At 48.0% G+C, this 16,215-nt stretch overlaps 1 protein-coding gene across 1 annotated transcript; it reads right to left on the bottom strand.

Moving 5' to 3' along the window:
• Positions 1-6,278: 6,278 nt before the first annotated feature.
• LOC136317159 (paraneoplastic antigen-like protein 5) lies at positions 6,279-8,044 on the bottom strand. Its single transcript, XM_066249745.1, has one exon. It carries the CDS (start codon positions 8,042-8,044, stop codon positions 6,716-6,718), a length of 1,329 nt encoding a protein of 442 aa, XP_066105842.1. The 3' UTR covers positions 6,279-6,715.
• Between the last annotated feature and the right edge of the window lie 8,171 nt (positions 8,045-16,215).

The raw sequence follows: 16,215 nt of genomic DNA, 5'->3' as shown, positions 1-16,215 counted from the left end.
AGGGACATTTTGGTTGTTTCCATGTCTTGGCCACTGTGAACAATGCTGCGATGAACATGGGGCTGCATGTGTCTTTTTTTAAAAAATATTTTATTTATTGATTTTTAGAGAGAGGGGAGAGAGAGAGAAGGGGGAGGAGCAGAAAGCATCAACTCCCATATGTGCCTTGACCAGGCAAGCCCAAGGTTTCGAACCGGCAACCTCAGTGTTCCAGGTCGATGCTTTATCCCACTGCGCCACCACAGGTCAGGCTGCATGTGTCTTTATGTACCAATGTTTTTGAGTTCCTGGGGTAGATATGCAGTAGAGGGATTGCTGAGTCATATGGTAATTCTATTCTTATTTTTTACATAATTCAGTTTTGTGTAACTCTTTTATTGTTATTATTTAAGTATTAAATGCATGAAATAGTAAACTATCTTTTGATATATCATTTTTTTTTACACTTAAAATAGTCATTAGGACAGAGAATCGGTTGTTAGAGAAATGCAAATCAAAACTTCAATGAGATACCACCTCACACCTGTTAGATTAGCTATTATTAACAAGACAGGTAATAGCAAATGTTGGAGAGGCTGTGGAGAAAAAGGAACCCTCATTCACTGTTGGTGGGAATGTAAGTAGTGCAACCATTATGGAAGAAAGTATGGTGGTTCCTCAAAAAACTGAAAATAGAACTACCTTATGACCCAACAATCCCTCTACTGGGTATATACCCAAAAAACTCAGAAACATTGATACGTAAAGACACATGTAGCCCCATGTTTATTGCAGCATTGTTCACAGTGGCCAGGACATGGAAACAACCAAAAAGCCCATCAATAGATGACTGGATAAAGAAGATGTGGCACATATACACTATGGAATACTACTCAGCCATAAGAAATGATGACATCGGATCATTTACAGCAAAATGGTGGGATCTTGATAACATTATACAAAGTGAAATAAGTAAATCAGAAAAAAACAGGAACTGCATTATTCCATACATAGGTGGGATATAAAAGCGAGACTAAAAGACATTGATAAGAGTGTGGTGGTTAAAGGGGGTGGAGGGAGAGGGAAAGGGAAAGGGGGAGGGGGAGGGGCACAAAGAAAGCTAGATAGAAGGTGACAGAGGACAATCTGACTTTGGGTGATGGGTATGCAACATAATTGAATGACAAGATAACCTGAACATGTTTTCTTTGAATATATGTACTCTGATTTATTGATGTCACCCCATTAAAAAAAAAAAATGAATTCCACCACTGAATGGAATACTACTCAGCAATAAGAAATGATAACATGGCCCTGGCCGGTTGGTTCAGTGGTAGAGCATCGGCCTGGTGTGCAGGAGTCCTGGGTTCGATTCCCGGCTGGGGCACACAGGAGAGGTGCCCATCTGCTTCTCCACCCCTCCCCCTCTCCTTCCTCTCTGTCTCTCTCTTCCCATCCCGCAGCCAAGGCTCCATTGGAGCAGAGATGGCCCAGGTGCTGGGGATAGCTCCATGTCCTCTGCCTCAGGCGCTAGAGTGGCTCTGGTCCCAACAGAACGACGTCCCGGATAGGCAGAGCATCGCCCCCTGGTGGGCGTGCCGGGTGGATCCCGGTCAGGCACATGCGGGAGTCTGTCTGAATGCCTCCCCATTTCCAGCTTCAGAAAAATACAAAAAAAAAAAAAAAAAGAAATGATAACATGCCTGACCAGGAGGTGGCACAATGGATAGAGCTTTGGACTCGGACATAGAGGACCCAAGTTCGAAACCCTGAGGTCGCCAGCTTGAGCAGAGGCTTATCTTTGAGCAAGAATCACCAGCTTGAGCCCAGGGTCGCTGGTTCAAGCAAGGGGTCATTCAGTCTGCTATAGCTGCCTGATCAAGGCACATATGAGAAAGCAATCAATGAACAACTAAAGTGCTGCAAAAAAGAACTGATGCTTCTTTTTTTTTTTTGAACTGATGCTTCTTATCTCTCTCCCTTCCTGTCTGTCTGTCCCTATCTTTCCCTCTCTCTGACTCTGTCTGTCACAAAAAAATAAAATAAAATAAAAAAGGAAATAACATATTGCTATTTATGACAACATGGATAGACCGTGAGAACATTATCCTGACTGAAATAAGTAAATCAGAAAATGCTAAGAATTATATGATGTGCCCTGGCCGGTTGGCAGTAGAGCGTCGGCCTGGCGTGTGGGGGACCCGGGTTCGATTCCCAGCCAGGGCACATAGGAGAAGCGCCCATTTGCTTCTCCACCCCCCCTCCTTCCTCTCTGTCTCTCTCTTCTCCTCCTGCAGCCAAGGCTCCATTGGAGCAAAGATGGCCCGGGCGCTGGGGATGGCTCCTTGGCCTCTGCCCCAGGTGCTAGAGTGGCTCTGGTCGCGGCAGAGCGACGCCCTGGAGGGGCAGAGCATCGCCCCCTGGTGGGCAGAGCGTTGCCCCTGGTGGGCGTGCCGGGTGGATCCCGGTCGGGCGCATGTGGGAGTCTGTCTGACTGTCTCTCCTCGTTTCCAGCTTCAGAAAAAAAAATTATATGATGTCACATATAGGTGGGATATAAAACTGACTCATGGACATAGATAAAAATGAAGTGGTTACCAGGGGAAGGGGGAGGAGGGAAAGGAGTAAAGAGGGACAAATATACGGTGACAGAAAATGATTTTACTTTGGGTGATGAGTACAGAACATAATCAATAGTTCAAATGCTATAGAAATATTTACCTGAAACCTATTTAGCCTTTTTGATCAATGTCACCCCTTAAAACTTAGTTTTCTAAATAAAATTAAAAAGAAAGTAATGAGGACAGAAAAGTAGGTCAGAGAAGGTTTTACCTGAGGTCAGCCTGTTCTTAGAAGGGCTGTTCAAATTGTCTGCTGGATCAGGCTGAGGGTGCGCCAAAGTTCAGGGGTCTTCAGGAAGGAGTTAAACCAAACTTTGGTTAACACGCACCCTGTTCCTATTGATTAGTGTAAAGAGCAATTTATTTAATCAGAGGACAAAGTACAAAAATCTAGAGCAGGGGTCCCCAAACTACGGCCTGCGGGCCACATGCGGCCCCCTGAGGCCATTTATCCGCCCCCGCTGCACTTCCGGAAGGGGCACCTCTTTCATTGGTGGTCAATGAAAGGAGCACATTGACCATCTCATTAGCCAAAAGCAGGCCCATAGTTCCCATTGAAATACTGATCAGTTTCTTGATTTAAATTTACTTGTTTATTTTAAATATTGTATTTGTTCCCGTTTTGTTTTTTTACTTTAAAATAAGATGTGCAGTGTGCATAGGGATTTGTTCATAGTTTTTTTTATAGTCCGGCCCTCCAACGGTCTGAGGGACAGTGAACTGGCCCCCTGTGTAAAAAGTTTGGGGACCCCTGATCTAGAGGGTCCTCCTTGTCTAGCCTTGTCACAGATAAACAAGAGGAGGTATCCCTGAGTCATATGTGGAAAAGGGGTGGTATGAGTTTGCACAGTCTGCCATAACAAGGTACTAGACTGGGTGGCTCAAACACCAGAAATGTATTGTCTCATGATTTTGGAAGCCAGAAGTTGAAGATCAAGATATGCTTGCTTTCTTTTGGAGACCAGCAGCTCAGAAAACAGGCCCTGCTCTGTGCTCCAGGAGGGAGTGGGGTCTAGAAGGGGATTGTGACCTTGAGAGGACGCCCCCAAATGACCAGGGCTTTGGGTAGAGAAATGCTCATAGGGCAGAGGGGCTTCCAGGTACTGGCAAATCCTAGCTAGGGATTAATGTCAGGTGCATAGTAACAGAGGACCTGGACCTTTCCTCCAGGCCTGGGGAGCTGGTTGGCAATCACCTGGGCTTTGCACCTTGCCCTTTTGACTCTAGGTGAAGGAGTTAGTGGCCTGGGGGTGGTGGCCCCACTGAATATAGACAAAGGAAGAAGGAGATGACAAGGAGCAAAGTGCTCACTCACTTCTTTCCAAATTCTCTCCCTATGGGGAGAAGACAAACTGCTGGGCGGAATGGCCTCCAGGGGCCAGGGACCTCTCTTTTCTGTGCCAGCCCAGGAAGCTGATCCCCAGGGTCCAGGGCCGGCTCCGGCACTCCTCTCGTCTCTTCTCCACAGGAGGGTTGGGAAAGTGGCTATCCAGTCTTGGAAGGATTCAAAACCTATCAATTGCCCAACACACACACCCTCACAGACATTCTTTTGTCTTTAGCCACCATATGCCCCCAGCCCCCAAAATAACCCTCAGTGGCTACACCAAGGCTGGCCACTTGTCAGCTGGCAGGGGTAGGCTAATCAGGGATGGGTAGGCAGGCACCCCACCTCATCCCAGTCCTACACTGAGCACCTGGCAGGAGCATCTGACCCTACACTTAGGCCTTTCGGGGACAGCTAGTCTCTGGGACTGCACACGACCTCCTTGACCTGACTGGGCACCCTAAGCTCCCACACCCCCGCCAAGCTTCCCGTGTCTGCCTGCTATCCCTTCCCTTCTCTTCAAAGTCGAACCTACTTATTCCTGGTGAATCCCAGAGCTTCCTGGAGACCCATACAGATACTGCCTGTGCCTGCAAGTTCCTCACCTACTGTGTCCAGCCCAGAGAACTTCATAGCACTCGTGGACCCTGCTGCCACCATACCCCAATGCTGACTTGGAGCTCCGGGCCACTTACGCCTTCCAACCCTACCCCCAGGAGATCCTCCCCTTAATTGGCCACAGCAGAAGTGAAACTCAGCTGAAACATTCAACAAAGTTTATTGAAGAGAAACATTAACTTAAACCATGGAAGGGAATGACAACACAGAGAGGAACTTCTAACAGCCACCAGAGCCCATAGGTCATGCCACTCCCTCCTCCTGGGGTCCCTGACGAAGTGTCTCAGCTGCCCACCATGCCGTGACCCTCCCGCCATAGTCCCCCTGGTCGCTGGCGATGTCCACTCACTGCAGGGCTCCGCTCCCCCTCTGGACAACATGCTGGGTCCTGGCCCTGCCCTATGGCCTGCACAGGACAGACACAGGACACTGGAAAACACAGCAGGGGACACTCCACCATGCCGAGGAAACTGGGTCACATCAAACAAGGTGGCACATCAGAGCACAGTCTCCGTGGAACCTCCAGCAGCCGCCTTCTGTCCTGGGTCGTTCTTCCTTCCTGACGTCACTGGGTGAGTGCCGACCACACCCATGTCAGTCCTTACCACTGTTTACGAAAACTAGAGTCTAGGTCTTAAGGGTTGGGGAATGGTGGGGAACTAGTCAGAGAACATACATATCCCACAAAAACAAGAAGCAGTTAACCTAAATGTACACTGAGAAAGCAGAGGTTAAGCTCACAACACAGGACAAAAGCAGAGCCTTGGCTGGCAGCGGAGCTCACAGCACATGCTGGGGCTGAGAGGTGGCTGCCCCAGTACATAGGCCAGGAAACCACTGGGTTCACCCACACCTGGTGATTCAGCACATGAATCATGATGTGATGGGGGAGGGGTATTACTTGACCTGTGGGTTGCTATGGGGCCTACAGAGAAATGGGGTGGGGGCCTCCCAGTACAGGGAGCAGCCCGTCCCAGGGGATGGAGAATAGGACTCCCGCACTGGGAATCCCAGGTAGCTGGCACCCTTGAGATGACCCCTTCTTCCAGTTCTGTGCAGAAGGCAGACATCTTCAGGTGCCCCTCACCTCGGTCTGGGAAGGCTGCTCAGCCCCAGGCTGGCTGCCCAAGTTGGCAGGGTTTGGGTCTGGGGCTGGACTTGGAATTGGCAGCTGCAGAGTGGCGGTTTGCCAAGCCAGCCCCGTTCTCCTGCCTGTTCTCTCCAGATCTCCAGTGGCCCTGCACAAACAAAAAGAAGAAAACACACCACCCTCCCCAACAACGCCCCCTCCTCCTCTCCTGCTCACCTTTGCTTCCTTCTACTCCTAGTTATCTTTCTCCACTATCTCCACCTCTCCTCCTTTCTCCTCCTGCTTTAGAACAAGTTTCACTGCACACCCACTCCCACCAAAACCAGCTGTCGGATACTATCCCAAGTACTCAGCATCCCCCTGCCAGGCTGAGCCCTAGGGTCTCCCCTGGGGATCTCCCTGCCCCCATACCCTTCCAGGCTGCAGAGGAAAACGTCTGCCTGCAGGCTGGCACCGGGCTCTCCTGGCCTCACTTGCGCAGGGGCTCAAGGGTACTGCCTTCCTGGGGCTCCCCTAGAGCAGTGTAGATAATCTTGAAGACGGGCAGGACCCTGCGGCCTCCCCTTCGGGGGGCCACCACTTCTCTGCTGTGCCGCTCTTCCTCACCAGTGCTGGCTTCTTCTGGCAGGGGTGGCTCTGGGGCAGGCTCCTCCGGGTCCCTTGTGACCTGGGGGCCTGTCGGCATGTTTTGTTTTGGGCCCACAGGGTGGGTGTTTGGGGGTAGCCAGGTGTAGGGGCCAATGCCAGAGCCCCCAGCTGCTACTCCTTCAGCCTCCGCCATGGTGGGGTCCCCACCCGTGGTGAGAGCACACCATGAGCTGGCTGTGGTGGCCCCCTGCTTGTGTTGCCGGTGCCTCTTCAGGGCCCTGTGCTTGTCTCTGCCTGAGCCGAGTTTCGCTTCGTGGGTGGAGTCCCTTTCAGCTGGTGGAGGACAAGGGGGCCTGGCCTGGGCCTGACTACCCTCCTGCCCCTCTGCCCCACTCAAGTACTCTGTTTGTGTTGAATGCTCCTTTCCCTTGTTGGAATCTTTCTGCTGCCTGCTAGAGGAAAGGGAGCCTGGATGTTTTGAGCCTACGTTTCCTAGGGCTCGGGGTGGCCCATAGCCCCGGCCCCCACTTCGTTTCCCAACTCTTCTGCGGCAAGCTGAGGCCTCTGCTTTGCTGGTGGTTGGTTTTCGACCATAGGGCATGTGGCCTGGCTTTGGCCTTCGTCTTCACTACAGTAGGACAGTTTCATGTGCTTCAATGGCAGGGCAATCCCTTCCTGAGCGGTCTGAGTACCGCTTTCACAAAATGACCTGGCCTGAATGGTGACCTGAGGTGCAGGAACACTGGTTTCTTCTGATACCTGTCTTTTGGAGGCTTTGTGGCCCTTTCCTATAAAACGTTGCTTCTGCTTCTCCGCTGCCATGGTGGTCTCACACTCCTCTTCATCTCGAACAAGCTTCATTAACTCCAGAAAAGTGGGAGGACAACCTCGCTGATCCAGGAGCTCGAGCTTGCCCCGGAGGGTGTTGTTCATGTTGGCCCTAGTGAGGATGTGTTTCAGGCGAATCATATCAGCACTTCGCAATGACAAGGGGCTGTGCTGTACGGATTTCTGCAGCAGGGGCTCTAAGCGCACCAAAAATGCAGAGATTTTCTCGCCAATATTCTGAAAGGTCTGGAGGAACTTAAACTGTGAGGTTCTATAGTCCTCTTTATCCCCAAAGAGCTGCTTCAGGGCGTCCAAGCATTGCTCCACAGTTATAGAGTCATTGTTGGCCCGGAGCACCCGCATGACAGATAGGGCAGGACCGTGTAGGCTCTCCAGCAAACGCCGCCTCTTTTCCACCTCAGACACTTGCCACATCTGCATCACCTCAGTGACCTGCTCCAGCCAGACTTCAAAGTTCTCTTCCCCTGGGCCTGGAGAGGCAGTTCCCGAAAACATTTTGAGTTTTCGGTACCACGTGCTTTCCTTTGGAGGTGGCAAATCTATCTCTTTGACTGGGGAAACATCCTCTGGCTCCCTGCCCTCAGTGGGAGTGCTACACCCCAGGGCTCTGACCACATCCACCATTCTCCGGCCCTCATCCTTCAGGAAGTAGCTGAGCCTATTGAGGAATTCATCATCTGGGTTACGAGGTTTTACCACCACTTCCCAGGCACCTCCTTTTCCTGGTATCTTACTGGGCATTGTAGCATAATTGACAGTGTCGCCCAATTCGATGAAGACTGCCTTAGCATTGTCTTCCCTTCTGAACATTCTTCCCAGCACCTTGTATGGACACAGGGGCTGTAAGCTTGCCCTCACAGTCTCTTTAATTTCATCCTCAGTACACTCCATAGGGATCCCCACAATCAGCAGGGCCTTCCTGGGGTCCAGATCCATCCCCTTGCACCAGTCCTCTAACAGTGCCACGGCCATTGCCCTCACTTTCTATGGACCGATCTAACGCTAGGGATAGTAATATGCTCGCAGAGTTTGACCAAGACTCAGTTAATTTTGAGTCAATGCCAAGTACAAATAAGAGTCCCACGATTCCACAGCCTGTAATGCAAATAGGATAAAAGCATCGTTATTGGCTGCCTCCCACCCCCACTACGAGCCCCTCCTCTGCCCACACCTCCACACATAGGGATTCAGTCCCTGCTTCCCAGTGCTCCCCTAATCATTTGGTGGAGTATAGAGTGTAGTGCGAGTTTCCCCAGTCCAAGCTCCCTCCACTTCATCCCCTCCCTACTGACCTCTTCCTGTTGCGGGTTCCTCCTCAAAGTCCAAGGACTCTGCTGCACATGCTGCAGGTGCCTGTGGTGAAAACGCCAGTGTCAGGAGGCAGGGCCTGATGCCTGGGGACACCGGCAAAGCCCTTCACAAGCAGAAGAATATCCTACTCCCCGGCACAAGGCTGCGCAGGCTCAGGGAACCTGTTTCCCTTTACCAGAGCAAAGGTGAGAGGAGGGAGATGCAGAGTTCCTCTCTTTCTCAGAAAATGCTGGACAGATGACATGGCTGGAGTTCTGCGCAATGCAATTAAACTGGTGGGTGTGGAAAGCTGCAGTGTTGTCATGGATACCAAGAACAGTGGAGGACCATGGGTTTCTATCACCAACAGGGTGTTATGTGGTAAGGTTAAGGTCCTCCAGGAGCAACAGGTGATGTCACTGACTTCCAACCAATGAAATGTCCTATCAACAAAGGGGGTTGAGGGAAGTGAGATGGGGCGGGGGGGGGGGGGATGAGCAGCAAGGATTTAATGCTCAAAAATGAAGTGCTTAGGATTTTAAATTGTGTAAGAGCTAAAATCAGGAACAGAAAAGGGACCCAGAGCCCTGGCCAGATAGCTCAGTTGGTTGGAGTATCCTCAATATACCAAGGTTGAGGGTTCCATCTGCAGTCAGGGCACATACAAGAATGAACCAATGAATATATAAATAAGTGGAACAACAAACTGATGTTTCTCTCTCTCTCTCTTTTTCCCTTCCTCTTTCTCTAAAGTCAACAAATAAATTAAAAAAAATATTAACCCTGGCCAGGTAAGTAAATTGGTTAGAGCGTCCACTCAATTCACCAAGATGGTGGGTTTGATCTCCAGTCAGGGCACATACAAGAAGTAACCAATGGGCCCTGGCCGGTTGGCTCAGTGGTAGAGCGTCGGCCTGGCGTGCGGAAGTCCCGGGTTTGATTCCCGGCCAGGGCACACAGGAGAAGCACCCATCTGCTTCTCCACCCCTCCCCCTCTCCTTCCTCTCTGTCTCTCTCTTCCCCTCCCGCAGCCAAGGCTCCATTGGAGCAAAGATGGCCCGGGCGCTGGAGATGGCTCCATGGCCTCTGCCTTAGGTACTAGAGTGGCTCTGGTCGCAACAGAGCGACGCCCCGGATGGGCAGAGCATCGCCCCCTGGTGGGCATGCCGGGTGGATCCCGGTCGGGCGCATGCGGGAGTCTGTCTAACTGCCTCCCCGTTTCCAGCTTCAGAAAAATACAAAAAAAAAAAAAAGTAACCAATGAATGCAGAAATTGGTGGAACAACAAATTTATGTTCCTCTTTCTCTCTAAAATGAAGAAATAAATATTAAAAAAAGAAAATAGTAAGGAAGCAAAAATACATTAAAAAAAATTTTTTTTTTTAAATAAAGCGACCCAGAAAGGGTCACCAGTGCCACACTACAGGAGACACAACTCTCACTCTAGTTGTGACTCTACTCTGCAGTCTGTACACCTTGGTAGGCATCCCCTCCCCCTCCTGCTCTTTGCCAGGGTTACAGAGGCCCCTCCCAACATAAGCCCACCTCACAGTTGATCCACACTGGGTCCTTTGGTGGTGCAGATACGGGGATTCCGCTGGTACTCAACAGTTAGCTCTAGCTCTGTGCACAGTCAGGTATTTCCTAGCCCCAGGACAGGGGCTACTGCTCCACTGGATCTGTAAGAAAAGACAGAGCTAGAGTTCTGACCAATGTGCCCCTGCTCAGGCTGTACCAACTCTAAATCTGCCGAGTTAATGCAGGTACAACAAACTACTCCCAGGGGGTCCACCGCTAGAGCGGAAGGAATCTTATTTTAAGATTGGCCCACCCTCAATTCCACGCCACCTCCACTGCCTTCAAACCCACCCACTGCCATGCCCCACCCCCACTGAAGCTCAACCTCTAACCCAAGGCCCACCCATCAAGACCTGACCCCACAGCTCAAGCCCATTCCCATCCAAGTCCTACCCCTACAACTCACTTTTCACCCCTCCCATGCCCTGTCCCCACCGAGTCCAACCCCTGATGCCTCGCTTCAGCCACACTGCTCAATTCCTGCTCTTACATAAGTCCCATTCCTGCCACTCACATTCCACCCTTACCTAATCCTGCTCCCACCAAGTCCCACCCCCACGTAAACGCAAGCCCTGACGCCAAGCTCCACCCAGTAGTTCAATCCCTGCCCCTAACCAAGTTCTACTCCTGCCACTCAAATTCCCCCTCTTAAACAAACCCTGCCTCCACCTAAGCCCTATCTTAACCTAAACCAGGGGTCCCCAAACTTTTTACACAGGGGGCCAGTTCACTGTTCCTCAGACCGTTGGAGGACCGGACTATAAAAAAAACTATGAACAAATCCCTATGCACACTGCACATATCTTATTTTAAAGTAAAAAAACAAAACGGGAACAAATACAATATTTAAAATAAAGAACAAGTAAATTTAAATCAACAAACTGACCAGTATTTCAATGAGAACTATGCTCCTCTCACTAACCACCAATGAAAGAGGTGCCTCTTCCGGAAGTGCGGCGGGGTGGATAAATGGCCTCGGGGCCGCATGCGGCCTGCAGGCCGTAGTTTGGGGACCCCTGAAAACCCTGCCCTGATGTAAGCCCAACTCTTACCCCCAAGCCTCCCATTCCCACTGCCCAATGCCCCCTTTACATACCCTCTTCCTTAAGCACCCCCTATTCTGGCCACTGGATGTTGGCAGATGCCAGGTGAGGAAGGGCCAAAGTTATTTTCTCTCCAAGGAAAGGCCGAGAGCCATCTGTTCTGAGTGTGCAAATTGCAATGGCTCTGGAAAAGGTTAGATGTGGAATAGGTTCCTCTGCAGTTCTCAGGATAGTCACTGTGCCTGGAAACAGCAGAGCATGGTTTAGTAGTAACCCATTTTAGGGGAAACCTATAACCACCGGCCTTTGGATTGACAAGGAAGATGGCACGAGTCTTTGGGGCGGGAAGCCCTGCAATTTAGGTTGCTTCAAACCCACCCACTGCCATGCCCCACCCCCACTGAAGCTCAACCTCTAACCCAAGGTTTCTCTTTCTCTCTCTTTTTCCCTTCCTCTTTCGCTAAAGTCAACAAATAAATTTTAAAAAATATTAACAGGTTGCTCTCTGTATCCAGGATCTCACTCCATACCTGCTGCAGATCCCTGCAGGCCAGATCCCTCTGGCTCAAGCACCAGAGCCACCACGCTTCTGCTTCTGCCGTGGTGCAAACTGGGTAGTGAGCTGATGGCGGGAAGAAGTTATTGGCTGCACACAGCCCGCTCGCGGCTGCGCCTTCGCAGCAGAACACCCAGCTTCCGGCTTGAAATGGAAGCTCCTTGCCTCAGTTCCTACTCCAGTCCCTGATGTGCCTGGGAGGACAGACTGTTCAAACAAGGTGGGGGCAGGGTACATTGCAGAGCTGGACTGTGTCCAACTTCATGTTAGCTACAAGCTTACCACCACTACTACCACACCCAGTGGCACACCAGGCCCAGGAGCCATTTTCGGTTTCTGTTGCACCGTCTCTTCCACACTAGATTGGAGCTGAGATGACAGTCCAGCATTGGCGCCCCCTATTTGAATATTGCAAGCAGTCAGCACAAGGCCGGGTGCAAAAGTAAAGCCCTAGGAGGTGCTTTCTAAAGAAAAGTCCTATTCCCTGCTTATTTTTCCTTAGGCCATGTTCTAAGGGACCATCGCAAAAATACAGCTGCTCTCTCAATTTTACAAAGGCTTGGACATTTTTAGAGTTCATCAAAAAGAGACAGAAAACTATCAAAGATTCCATTCTCCCATTATTGTCTTGACTTCTGGAGCAAGTATTACCCACCTAGTATCTAAACTGCTCCCCACCCTTTTTGGAAGGTTTCCTCCACTGAAGGAAGACTGGAATGTTTGCCCTGGGGTCTGCAGAACCAAATGTGTGCTCAGAAATGGGTGTGGGTGGGGCACAGGTAGCAAGCACAATGGAAGGTGTACACAAATTTCCCAGATTTTTTCTTTCTTTTCCAAGTGAGAGGAAGGGAGATAGACTGCCCCATGCGCCCCGATTGGAATCCGGATCCACCTGGCAACGCCCCCTGGAGCGGATACTCTGCCTATCTGGGGCCTTGGTTAACAATGGAGCTATTTTTAGCTCCTGAGGTGGAGACTCCACTGAGCCAACCTCAGCCCCACTGTGGGAGGGGGAGAGATAGAGAAGGATGAGGGGGAAGGGTAGAGAAGCAGATGGGTGCTTCTCCTCTGTGACCTGAATGGTAATTGAACCCGGGACATCCACACGCCAGACCGAGGCTCTACCACGGAGCAAACCGGCCAAGGCCCTGCAGATTTTGATAAAAATACAGGTCTAAGTCAGGAGGTCTGCTGTTTCTTGAAAGGTGGGTGACTCCAGAGCTTGCAGTTACTTCACTAGGCTTTGAGTACCAAGGTTCTGAAGCCCATAATTACTTTTCAGGACCAGAAACTGTGGGCCATTGGTGACAAAATAGGTTTGTTTTGCTTTATTAGGGATACAAAAGAACAGACTTTTCTATGTATTAATTAAAATACTTTAAACAAAATTTTATTTATTCTTATTTTTTATTTTTCAATTACAGTTGACACTCAATATTATATTAGTTTATTAGTTTCAGGTGTACAGCATAGTGGCTAAACATTTACATAATTTATTAATGATCCCCCCATAAGTCTAGTACTTACATGGCACCATACATAGTTATTGCAATATTATTGACTATATTCCCTATGCTGTACTTTACATCCCCATGATTGTTTTGTAACTGCCAATTTCTACCTAGAGGGTACTATGCTAAGTGAAATAAGTCAGGCAGAGAAAGATAAATGCAGATATATTACTTATCTGTGGAATCTAAAGAACAAAATAAATGGACAAATAAAACAAAAACAGATTCAGATATAGAGAATAAATTTATGTTTGCCAGATGAGAATGGGTTGTGGGGCTGGGTAAAAAAGTTGAACGGATTAAGAAGTGCATGAGTAAACAAAATTTTAAATGAAAGGTTACTGAGCAAGATATTTGCAGACATCACCTCATTCCCCTTTAACTGCAGATGTTTGCTATGTCTGAGAAGGGGAACACAGACATTAATAAGGCCTTACTTAATAAGAATACAGTATTAAGAGTCTGTTAAATCAATCTATTATCTATGCAAGAAAAGTAAGTTACCTGGTGCTGTCAGAAAGTTGAAGGCCCCAGGTGCACAATTTTTTACCTTAGGGTTCTCATAACATTAGGTCACTGTGGCTCCATGACACCACCACTCAAACACCTGGTATTATAGGTATTATAAGGTATCACAAAGGGTGATGCCATGGAAAGAGGTGTTCTGGCCCTGTGATCCTGAAAAACAGTGAAGGTTAAGAAATACTCCTGAGCCTGACTAGTGATAGTGCAGTGAATCAAGTGCTGACCCTGAACGCTGAGGTTGCCAGCTCAAAACCCCCAGGTCGCTGGCTCTGAGCACGGCTTGTCAATGTGGGGTTGCTGGCTTGAGTGGGGGATTGTCCACATGATCTCAGTGCTCTCCAGCTTGAGCCCAAAGGTTGCTGGCTTAAGTAAGGGAGCACTGGCTCAGCTCTGGTCATGGCACGTACAAGAGACTCAATGTATAACTAAAGTGAAAGCGACTACTAGTTGATGCTTCTCATCCTCTCTCTCCCTTCCTGTCCCTTCCTCTCTCTCTCAAAATAAAACATACTAAAAAAAAATACTCCTGAAAACATATGAAATTATATTAATTTCAGGTGTACAACATGATGACTCCATAATTCTATATATTGCAAAATCATCACAAGTCTAGTTAACATCTATCAGTACTCATAGTTGTAATTTTTGTTCTTGTAATTAGAACTTTTATGCAATACAGTATTGATAACTAGTCATCATGCTGTACATGTAGTGTTTCTCAATAACACATGATCTTATTTAACCAAGTGTACAAACCTCCTGACAACTTTGATATTTTACCTTCCTAAACTCAGATTCTAAGTGATATATTCTTGATCTCAGACTTCTTTGAGGGACTCTGGAAAATCGCAAAGGATCTTTTACCTTGTAAAAACAGAAGTGTTAGGAATAATTAGCTTTATTTGATATATTCAGTTGGGAAGGTTAGGCATCAGAAGAGATGCCTAACCTTCCCTTGGTTAAATTTATGTGGGCAAAATGTTATTAATATAAATATTTTAGAAATTGTGTGAAGTTAGTTCCTTTCCTAGAGATTTGTCAATGCCCTCACTGTCCACACTATGTCCTGGTTCTGCTTTGCCTGATACTGAACAAACAGTATAATGTTATAAGTCATAATTCTAGTTGTCTTTTAAAGTGTTGCATGCAAAAGAAACAACTAAATTTCTTTGCCAATTGCATGACTTTTATAAGTCTTGTGTCATGCATGGATAGTTTTACAATTTAAACTGAGGCTTCCCTGAAAGCACTTGTAATCAGCTACAGGCTAGAATACTTCATCTTCAAGCAAAAGAGACTGTCTCAGACTTTATGGGAAGGACTATGCCAGGTACTCTAGGGGCACAGCCTTCTGATAGCATTGCTTAAGTAGTTTTGAGATCCTATAACTGGAGTGAGTCAGAATTTCTAGTACTCTAGTGTAGAAGCTGATGGAATCATGAGAATGCTAACCCAAGACTGAGCAGAACTATAATTACATAGGACTCAATGAATTCAGGAAGGATGAGGATGGGTTTTGTTTGGAATACTGCTGTTGTTTCATGTCCTATTTTCTGTACATAAGGAACTTCTTTCTCATTTCTCTTAAGCTATCAATAACTGTTAACAATTTAGTAGACCAGGGGCCCCCAAACTTTTTACACAGGGGGCCAGTTCACTGTCCCTCAGACCGTTGGAGGGCCAGACTATAAAAAAAACTATGAACAAATCCCTATGCACACTGCACATATTTTAAAGTAACAAAACAAAATGGGAACAAATACAATATTTAAAATAAAGAACAAGTAAATTTAAATCAACAAACTGACCAGTATTTCAATGAGAACTATGCTCCTCTCACTGACCACCAATGAAAGAGGTGCCCCTTCCGGAAGTGCGGCAGGGGGGGGGGCGGATAAATGGCCTCAGGGGGCCGCATGCGGCCCGCAGGCCGTAGTTTGGGGACCCCTGTAGTAGACTATGCTTTTATAAACAAATAAAACACTTATCTTTTTCTCACTGCCTAATCCTTCCAGAATTTGTCATTTCTTCTTGAGCATTTTTATTTTCATGGCTATACAATTATTTGCCTAGGTTCACTAAGAGCCTGTCTTCCTTCTTAACAGGATGTAATTGGAAACATTGGTAATATAACCAAGGCTCTGACTGGAATGTTATATTTGAGAAAGATGCTCATAGGATCAAATATGACCTGACAATTTAAAGTAACTAACACTATTGTACTTTTTTTAAGGTTTTAGGTTTTATTAGGGGGGGCATACTTTCATCAAGTCCTGGAAATATCTGCTTAGGAGCTACAGCTGTAGTCCTTGTCTTTAGAAGTAGTAAAACCTCTTCTTCCTTTCCCAGTTGTAGCCTAAGTAGTGGCTGAGGTTGGGGTGAGAAAGTAGCCACAGGGACACCAGTTCAATAGGTATTGAACACTGGGTTCCAAGGTCCCTGCTCAGTAGGGGAGGGATTTCTCTGTCATGTCTTGTCTTTAGACTGACTTTTTGATCTCCCTTTTTTGTCCTTGGGCTAGATCAAGATATAGATGAAATGCAAACTGTATTTTTGGATATAAAAATCAGAAGCATGGATCATTTGATAGGCAGAATGATGAACCAACAGGATTCTGAGAGCCTGGGGCACTGGCCTTAA

The sequence above is a fragment of the Saccopteryx bilineata genome, chromosome X (assembly GCF_036850765.1).
Source record: "Saccopteryx bilineata isolate mSacBil1 chromosome X, mSacBil1_pri_phased_curated, whole genome shotgun sequence".
Taxonomy (NCBI): Eukaryota; Metazoa; Chordata; class Mammalia; order Chiroptera; family Emballonuridae; genus Saccopteryx; species Saccopteryx bilineata.
Note: the sequence above shows the minus strand (reverse complement) of the source record. Positions and strands in the feature narration are given on the sequence as shown.